This window comes from Suricata suricatta, chromosome 6 (genome assembly GCF_006229205.1).
Source record: "Suricata suricatta isolate VVHF042 chromosome 6, meerkat_22Aug2017_6uvM2_HiC, whole genome shotgun sequence".
NCBI classification, from domain to species: Eukaryota; Metazoa; Chordata; class Mammalia; order Carnivora; family Herpestidae; genus Suricata; species Suricata suricatta.
In genome coordinates, this window is record NC_043705.1 from 31129159 (window position 1) to 31138772 (window position 9614).

Sequence of the window (9614 nt, forward strand, 5' to 3'; positions counted from 1 at the left end):
AAGGAAAATATTTGCAAGAGACATATCTGATAAATGAGCAAGGTTCATAAATATTTAAAATCTACAAAAAAAATTCTTAAAACTTAATAATAAGAAAACAAATAAACCAACTAAAACCTGAGTCAAAGACCTTAACAGACACTTCACCTAACAGGACTTAAAGATGTCAAGTAAAAATGTTTCATATCATAGGTCATCGGGAATATACACATTAAAATGAGATACTACTACATACCTATTAGAATGACCAAAATTCCCAACACTGAAAACACCAAATGATGGTGAGTACATGGAAAAACAGGGGCTTTCGTTCATTGTTTGTGGGAATGCAAAATAGTGCAACCACTTTGAAAGGTAGTTTGGCAGTCTCTTACAAAACTAAACATACTCTTAACATACAATCCAGCAATCATGTTCCTTGGTATATACCCAAAGGAGTTGAAAACATGTCCACACAAAAACCTGAACACAGATGTTTAGAGGCAGCTTTCTTCATCATTGTCCGAACTGAGAAGCAACCAAAGACATAACTAAAAGACATCTTGGTTTCTTCCAATCTCTGGCAACTATGAATGAAGCTGTTCTAAACATGTGTGCAGAGCTTTTCATGGACCTAAGTTTTCATCTCTTTTGGATAAATAACAAGGAGAGCGACTGCTGGATCTTATTATTATTATAAGTGTCACATATTTTAAAATTGAGGTAATAAGTAAATATATTGATAGTGTTGGGAAGCAAATATTCTCACTTTGGTACAAGGCTGGTACAAATGTGAATTGGGGGTGGAGAGAAAGAAACCTGCGTTGATGAATTGAAAGTATAAGTACTATGATTACATATACATATAAGTATTTGTGTATTTATATGCACACACGTAAAAAATATAAGTACAAGTGTGTAGTAATTCAGGCAAGTATCACCCATGGATGTTGGAAAACACTATTTGTTTTGGAAACAACATATTCACAGTTTTGAGGCATCTCTCCACAGATAGCCAATTAACTATGAAAAGACTTAAGGGGCGCCTGGTGGCTCAATCAGTTAAGCATCCAACTCTTGATTTTGGCTCAAGTCATGATCTCAGGGCTCATCACTTTGAGCCCAACATGAGGCTCTGTGCTGACAGTGCGGAGGCCACTTGGGATTCTCTCTTTCCTCCCTCCCACTTTTCCTCCTGCAATCTCTCTTTCTCTCAAAATAAACATATTTAAAAGAGAAAACTGAGAAATTTGATATATACTATTTTATTACCAAATTATCACTCAAATAGGGGGAAATAACATTATATGCCTCCTGGTGTCATGCACTGAAAATGATTCAACATTACTTCTGTGGTATCGATGTAAAAATACTTCATCTGAATCTAATCATGAAGACACGATAAAAATTCCAAATTGAAGAATATGCGGTAAAATGATTTTTTTAATGGAAATGTCTTTAAAAATCAGTTAAAATTAAACTGTTGCAGTTTAAAATTTTTTAATGTTTATTTTTGAGTTGGGAGAGAGGCAGAGGGAGAATGAGACCCAGAATCTGAAGCAGGCTCCCGGTTCTGAGCTGTCAGCACAGGGCCCGACCCATGAACCATGAGATCATGACCTAAGCTGAAGCTGGACGCTTAACCATCTGAGCCACCCAGGTGTCCCAGCTGTCACAGTTTAAAGGAAACTGGAAAAGCATGACAACTAAATGCAATGTGCAATCCTTGATTGTATTCTGGATTTTTAAAAACAACCACAAAAGGGGGCGCCTGGCTGGCTCAGTCAGTTAAGCGTCCGATTTAGGCTCAGGTCATGATCTCACAGTTTGTGGGTTCGAGCCCCGCATCAGGCTCCATGCTGACAGCTCAGAGCCTGGAGCCTGCTTCGGGTTCTGTGTCTTCCTCTTTCTCTGCCCCTCTCCTACTTGTACTCTATCTCTCAAAAATAAACATTTAAAAATTATGTTAAAAATTAAAAAGAAACTAAAAAACAGCCACAAAAGGCATTATTGAAACAACTGGGGAAGTCGGAATGTGGGATATATATTAGGTAACAGCAATGTATGGTGTTAAATTTCCCACGTGTGATGATTGTAGTGGAAGTTATGTGGAAGAATGCCCCTGTTTGTAAGAGGTACATGTTGAGATATTTCAGGTGGATGTCATAATGTCTGCAACTAATTCATGATGAAATTAAATGTTTATGTATTGTATCTGTCAGTGCTTGTCCCATAAAAGAGTGCAACCAAACACCGCAAAACTCAGTAGCTCAAAACCACATTAATTCCTACTGTGCATCTGGGGGTCACTGGATTTAGGCTGGGATTAGCTGTGCTTGACTTCAGGAGGCAGGTTGTGGCCAGTGCTGTTCCATCCTCATCCTTGGATCGGTGGGCTATCCAGAGAATGTTTTTTATCAAGATGGCAGAAGAGCAAGAGGGCAAGCCCAAATATGGTACCACTTTTCAAGCCACAACTTCGTTTACTCTGTGTAGTAGTTTCTAGGACTGCCATAACAAAGTGCCAACATTACACAAGGCTGTGTAATGTGATGGATCAAAATTAAATGGAAGCACACCATAGTCATGTCTGAATACAGACAGAAAATAACATTGTCCAGTCCACAAAAAGGATCAAATATCCCTCTGTGCTGACGAATATGATTTACCAGTCACAACTTGTTTGCCAACCACAGATTTACCTTCTCCTTTCTGCTCACCTTCTAGATAAGAATTATTAATACACCCAACCATAGCATCAACTCCATTTCTGACAGCATCCCGTCCAGAGCAAAGTCCTGATTAATACTACCCCAAATCACCTTGCACAAGACTAAGTACTCTAAGTCCTTTCTGACACCCTCTTACTGAGATGTCCCATGATTCTCTGTGGGGTGCAGCCTCCCTTGTTGCAGTCAGAAAATACAACTCTGTTCAACTGCAGGTGTGTTCCTGATGCTCTGTGGCCAAAGGGCATTGACAATACTCTAGAATTCTATACAGCAATGGAAATGGGTGAACGAGAACTAAACACAACAGCATCAGTCTGACATGGAGCTAAATAAGGAAGGAAAGAAACTAGATTCAAAAGATTACTCACTGCAAATGTTACGGTTTTTAGCATAATGAAACTATTAACTTCTGTACACTTTATTGTATATACTTTTATATACAGTTTTTTAAGGCAAAATTAAACTGTTTAGGGATGCACACTTAGGCCAGATGTTAATTTAGGTAATGGAGATTGGGGCATCCATTAATGCCTTCCTGTCAGGATGTCAAGAACATTATATACACTTTTATTCATTTTTTTGCATTTGGAAAATATGGTTTAGATTTCTTGTAAGTGGCAGTAACTCTATAGCACCTAGCATATAAAATGCTGAGCACAAATGGGAATCACCAAATGCTTTTGATAATGAACATGAGATGCGAGTGTCAAAAGACAGGGTCTAGTTCCTCCTGCCAGGAATAGCTATATGAACTGGACAAATACTTTCATCATTTGGGCTTTAGTTTCTTAATCTTTTAAAAAGTGAGGGGAGTATTGGACCCTATCTTTTTTGAGGTGGTTCATCATTCTTAAACATTCTAAGATCCAATGATTGTAAAATAAACTGAACAGTATCTCCCCAATTTGTATCAGGTCATTTTCAATATATTTAAGTAGTCTGTTATTTCCTTTCCTTTCTGATCCAAAGCCAAATATCTTCATTTCATTTATCCATTATGTTATTTGGGAAACTGATTAAGAGCAGAGACTCTGAAGTCAGATGAAATTAAATTGAACTCCTTCTCTAATACTTATGAGGCAGGAGGTCTTGGGAGAGTGACATACCTTCTTCAGTCTGTTTCTTTGTCTTAAAAAAAAACACAATGTGTATTTAATAGAGCTGTTGCAAGGATTAAATAATGCTGTAAACCGCTTAATAAAGTCCCAGCACTATATAGAAACCATACCCAGTAAATATTACTGTCATCATAGTCCTAAATGCCAACCCAACTGCTTCCTGAAGGTGAGGGTTCTAGGAAAGGAATGGATTTGTGCATATCAAGAGCCTCATTGGCCAGTTCTCCTATCAGTGTATCTACTGGACACCAGATTCCTAAAAGAAAAACCTCTGTCTGTCCCCATTCTGTTCCATGCTGATCAGTTTCTCCAAGCCGTTGTCCCTTCCCACTTTCCATTTGGCTCCAGAAGACACTGCAGAATCTTTTGAACTCCCCCGCCCCTTTTTTTTGGTGCAAAAAAAGGTGATTTCATTAAAGCATGGGCACAGAGACCATGGGCAGAAAGAGCTGCCTTTTTGACTCTCCCTTGAGCTCTGGGCAGACAGTATGGAATATGCAAGGTAGCTTGCTTCCTCCTCGCTGTTTGCTGGTTGCTGTAGCAGCCCCAGCCGGCTCCCAGGTTGGTGACTTCAGCTTCAGTGAGTATCCTCATTGGCTTCTTAATCCCCAAGGACTTTTTCCTGAAAGGGAATTAAAGAGTCTGCCGTTGCTTTGGCAACAACTTTCATGCTCTACCTAACTCTCCAGAATGAGAACATATCTATTAATACACTGGATAGACTGGGGAGTTGAGTTGCTCAATGCAAATTTTCTTCCAAGTGCAAAACAGCTTACGGGGTTTAGCTAGCCCAGTTGCGGTTATAGAGTAGCAAAGCCGAGAGCAGCAGTTGCAAGAATCTGTTGGCAGAAAAGTGAAGTGTACCCACAACCGGTGGCGGCGGCTGCAGAGAGTGCGCTTGTGAGACCAGACTGCCGTTGGGCACAGAAAAGTGATGCAGAGCAGGCAAGTAGGGTCTCTTCTCTTTTTTGTGTGCATATCTATGGGAGGTGCTGCGACCATCCGCTATTCAGTGGCAGAAGAGATGGAGAGCGGTTCTTTTGTGGCTAATGTGGCTAAGGACCTGGGGCTGGAGGTAGGGAAGCTGGCTGCGCGTGGGGCGCGGCTGGTTTCCGAGGGCAACAAAGTGCACTTCCGGCTCCACCGCAAGACAGGGGATTTGTTCGTGAAGGAGAAACTGGATAGGGAGTCACTCTGTGGCAAAGCTGACCCGTGTGTTCTGCATTTTGAAATAGTTCTGGTGGAGCCGCTGCAGTCCTTTCGAGTTGAGGTCAGAGTATTTGATATCAATGACAATGCCCCGATTTTCCTAAACAAGGAGCCGCTTTTAAAGATTCCGGAGAGCACCCCCTTGGGTTCACGTTTTCCTTTGCAGAGTGCCCAGGATCTGGACGTGGGTCTCAATGGTCTCCAAAACTACACCTTGAGCCCCAATGCGTATTTCCACCTGCATACCCGCTTTCGCAGCCATGGGCCCAAATATGCTGAGCTGGTGCTGGATAAACCCCTGGACAGAGAGGAGCAGCCTGAAGTCAACTTGACAATTACAGCGGTGGATGGTGGGTCCCCAGCCAAGTCTGGCACCGCCCACATCCGCGTGGAGGTTCTGGACGTCAATGACCACGTGCCTCAGTTTTCCAGACTGGTATACCGCGCTCAGGTACCAGAAAACAGTGCCAATGGTTCTTTGGTGGTCACTGTGAGTGCCACAGACCTGGACGAGGGCTCCAACAAGGAAATAACTTACTCTTTAGCTCAAAACCCAGAAACAATTCTCCAGACATTTCAGATTGACGCTCAGACCGGGGACGTTCGACTAAGAGGACCGCTAGATTTTGAAGCAATTGAAACATACGATATTGACATTCAAGCCACCGACGGAGGGGGTCTCTCTGCCCACAGCAAAGTCCTGGTGGAAGTGGTGGATGTTAATGACAATCCTCCTGAAGTGACCGTCTCCTCTGTGTCCAGCCCTCTCCCTGAGGACTCCCCACTACAGACTGTAGTGGCCCTTTTCTCTATTCGAGATCGGGACATTCAAGTGGGAGGAAAAATCATCTGCTTCCTCAGAGAGGACCTTCCCTTTGCAGTCAAACCTACTTTTCGGAATTCTTACTCTCTGGTTACTGACAGAGTCTTGGATCGGGAAGAGGTCTCGGGCTACAATATCACCGTTGTTGCCAAGGATACTGGGCCACCCAGTCTATTCACAGAAACTGTGATTGAGGTACTTATATCTGACATTAATGACAACCCCCCAATATTTCAGGAAGACTCATACATTTTGACTGTTCGAGAAAACAACAGCCCTGCAATTTTTATTGGCAAAGTTCATGCTGAGGATCTGGATTTGGGTGAGAATGCCCAAGTAACATATACTCTGCTTCCTCCAGAAAGTGGAGATTTATCAGTCTTTGCTTATATCTCTATAAATTCAGACAATGGGAAGCTCTATGCACTGAGAACCATGGATTATGAGGCCATTCAAAAATTTCAGTTTGTGGTAAAGGCAACTGATCGGGGCTTCCTATCACTGAGTAGCCAGGTTACTGTCAGAGTAGTTGTTCTGGATGACAATGACAACCGCCCAATGATCTTGTACCCCCTGCAGAATGGCACCTTGCCCTGCAATGACCTGGTGCCCAGGTCTGCAGAGGCAGGCTACCTGGTGACCAAGGTAGTGGCTGTGGATGGTGACTCAGGTCAGAATTCTTGGCTTTCATATCATCTCCTTAAGGCCACTGACCCTGGGTTATTCTCTGTTCAACAACAAAATGGGGAAATCCGTACACTGAGGCAGATAGCTGAGAGAGACCCCATGATTCAGAAACTCATCATTCTTGTTAAGGATCATGGCCAACCAGCTCTTTCCACTACTGCCTCACTCAACATTTTGCTGGTAGATGGTTTTTCTGAGCCCTATCTGCAGTTCCGGGATCCAGCCAAGCATCCTACAAGGGTAAACCCATCCACAAAATATTTGGTCATTTCTCTGGCTGTGCTTTCCTTTCTCTTTCTCTTCTCTGTCACAGTGATCTTTGTTATACACCTCTACCAGAAGGTTAAATATAGAGAAAAGTTCACAGTTCAAGAGCATTTCTATGACTGTAATTTCCCTAACAACCTGGTACAAGGAGGAGCCAATGGATCTTCATCTCAGCTGAGTGCCTATGAAATGTGCACGGCCACTGGCACTGGCAATAGTGAGTTTCGGTTTCTTAAGCGCTTTATGCCCAACTTCCCCTTCCCGCATGGCACTGGAGAGGCAAAAACAGAGGCTGGTTCCAGTTTACCACCAGATTCTGATAGGAATAGGTCTCGGAGGTTAGAGGGCCATGGCCAAGTACCTGATGACTATATGTAGCTCTTGCTCATGAGCTATATGTAACCATTATTCATGTCTCCTCTGGAAGTTCATTAGTTCTGAACCTGGAAATGCTTGGTTCCACAGAAATACCCAGTTATTTTGCCTTTAAATAATTTTCCAGTAGACAGTTATGTATGCATAGGGAAGAAAACTAGCTTCTAGTTTTGATACATCAGGAAGAAATTAGGTTTGAGAAGCAGAAATATAGTTAATCATTACTCAGAAATTTCTAGATTTTTGTTCCTTAGTGAGTGGAGATCATCTTCGAATTAACATCTTGCATGATGTCATTCACAAGGACACAAATGCCTTGTGAAAGGTGGTCCTCATAGGATAACCAGGTAAGAGGAAAGGTTAAAAAAAAAAAGGATTGACTTATTTGAAAATGTATTTAAGGGTAGATTTAACACTAAAGAGATTCAGGAATGTTCTCCAAAATTAAGTTAGAGGTGATTTCTTAATGGTCATTTAGGCCTTAGGCAAGTCCGAAACCCCTCTTTTATGCACATTCCTTATCAGAGAATAGTTATTTGAATGAGGAGAATGAAAGGTAGATGAGGAGAAAAAATAAATTAGGCTTGTTGTCATTAACAAATGCTATCAAAATAAAAGATATTAAAGGAAATAGTGATCACTAATACCAATTAAGTGGCCTTAAGAAAAGATACCTTTTCAGATATTATCAGATTTGATTTTAGGCCATTTTCCCTTCTGAGCATTCTGAAGTGATATTATGAAAATTGAGAAAAAAGGTATTTCCTAGCAAATTATTCATAAAGTGAAATGGAATAGTGAAGCAAGTTAGGCCTTTTAAAAATTATCATTGTTTTGCCTTCAAACCTATTTTAATTTCTCTCATTCTAAAATTAAAGAAACCAATATTGAAACATTAACATATTTCAATGATGGTAACAATACTACTAACTTGGCCTTAAAACTTTTTTTAAAAGTTTGCTTTAATGACACTTGAATCATGTGCCTTATTTTAAGTGTGTGTAAATTCAGACCCAGGAGCATATGTCCTATATGGGAGAGCACAATATTTGTATTCGGAACTCAGAGGTGAGAGAAGTATCTCTTAAAATACTCTTTAAATCATACTTACTGATATAAGCTTCATTCATAGAATTATGACTGGCTCTGAATGGTACTACCTGGCTCTCTACCTGGTGGCCAAGATATACTAAAATTTAGTGATAAGTTATTTTTAAAATGTTAGAGATGCTTAGGGCAGAATTGGTATAACCAATGGCTGCCTTCAGTATTTTCCTTAATATTTTGAGAATGGATAAAACAAATGCGGAATACCAATGAATTGTCTTTCTTATTAATATTAACTGTTTTCCATAAATCATGTTATAATTCTGCTCATTTGGAGTAGTCCTTCTTGGACAAAACATGGAATAGTGTTTCAGTATATTTAGATTAGGATTAGGTTAAGGCATACTGAAATCAGAGGTCTTAAGTGAGAATGAACATAGAATCCTTTTATGGGTAAATAGCAATTAAATTAAAACATTATTAACTCAAAACCTCTGGGTTACCTGCATTTGATTAAACAATTGTCATTGATTAACTGTATTTGATTACATTACATTACTTCAATGGCATCTCTTGCTTGATGATAAGAATAAGGAAAGAAAATAGTACAGATTGGTGATTTTAAGACTTTGAATTTCATTTTTTAAGTTTATGTATTTAGTGTGAGAGAGAGAAAGATAGGGGGCAGAGAGAGAGGGAGAGAAAATCCTAACAGGCTTCCCACCATTAGCGCAGAGCCCAATGTGGAGCCCGAACTCACAAACTGTGAGATCATGACCTAAGCTGAAATCAAGAGTCCACACTAGGTGCGCCTGGGTTGTTCAGTCGGTTAAGCGTCTGACTTTGGCTCAGGTCAGATCTCACATTCGTGGGTTTGAGCCCCGTGTCGGGCTCTGGGCTGACGGCTAGCTCAGAGCCTGGAGCCTGCTTCCAGTTCTGTGTCTCCTTCTCCCCCCCGCCCCCCATGCTCTATCTCTCTATCAAAAATAAATCAAACATTAAAAAAATAAAAAAAAAATACAGTCCACACTTAACTGACCGAGCTACCCAGGTGCCCCTAAGACTTTGAACTTCAAACAATAAAGTTCACATACACAAATATACAAAATGGATGGGAACTGTAGATTTGTCAACTTCTCCTTTTTCCATGTATGGAAAAATAATTAAAATAAAACAAACCCTATCATTTTGCAATAATATTTCACAAAGGAAATGGCATTTTAATATAAAAATGATAAAGCAATAAAGCAATAAAGGAAACTGTCCTATAAACTAAAAATGTCCTTTTATGAAAAATGTATTATGCCATTATTGGGCTCATTTTTGCCTTAGACCAGTGAAACTTTTGCCATAGATTCAAATTGGGAACTACTATAT

The 9614-nt window shown here is 40.5% G+C and overlaps 1 protein-coding gene across 1 annotated transcript; it reads left to right on the plus strand.

The window, feature by feature from the left end:
- The first annotated feature begins 4249 nt into the window (after positions 1-4249).
- On the plus strand, positions 4250-7193 carry PCDHB1 (protocadherin beta 1). The gene is made up of 2 exons (XM_029941189.1): positions 4250-4390; positions 4740-7193. The coding sequence occupies exons 1-2, from the start codon at positions 4250-4252 to the stop codon at positions 7191-7193; spliced, it is 2595 nt and encodes an 864-aa protein (XP_029797049.1).
- Positions 7194-9614: the final 2421 nt, after the last annotated feature.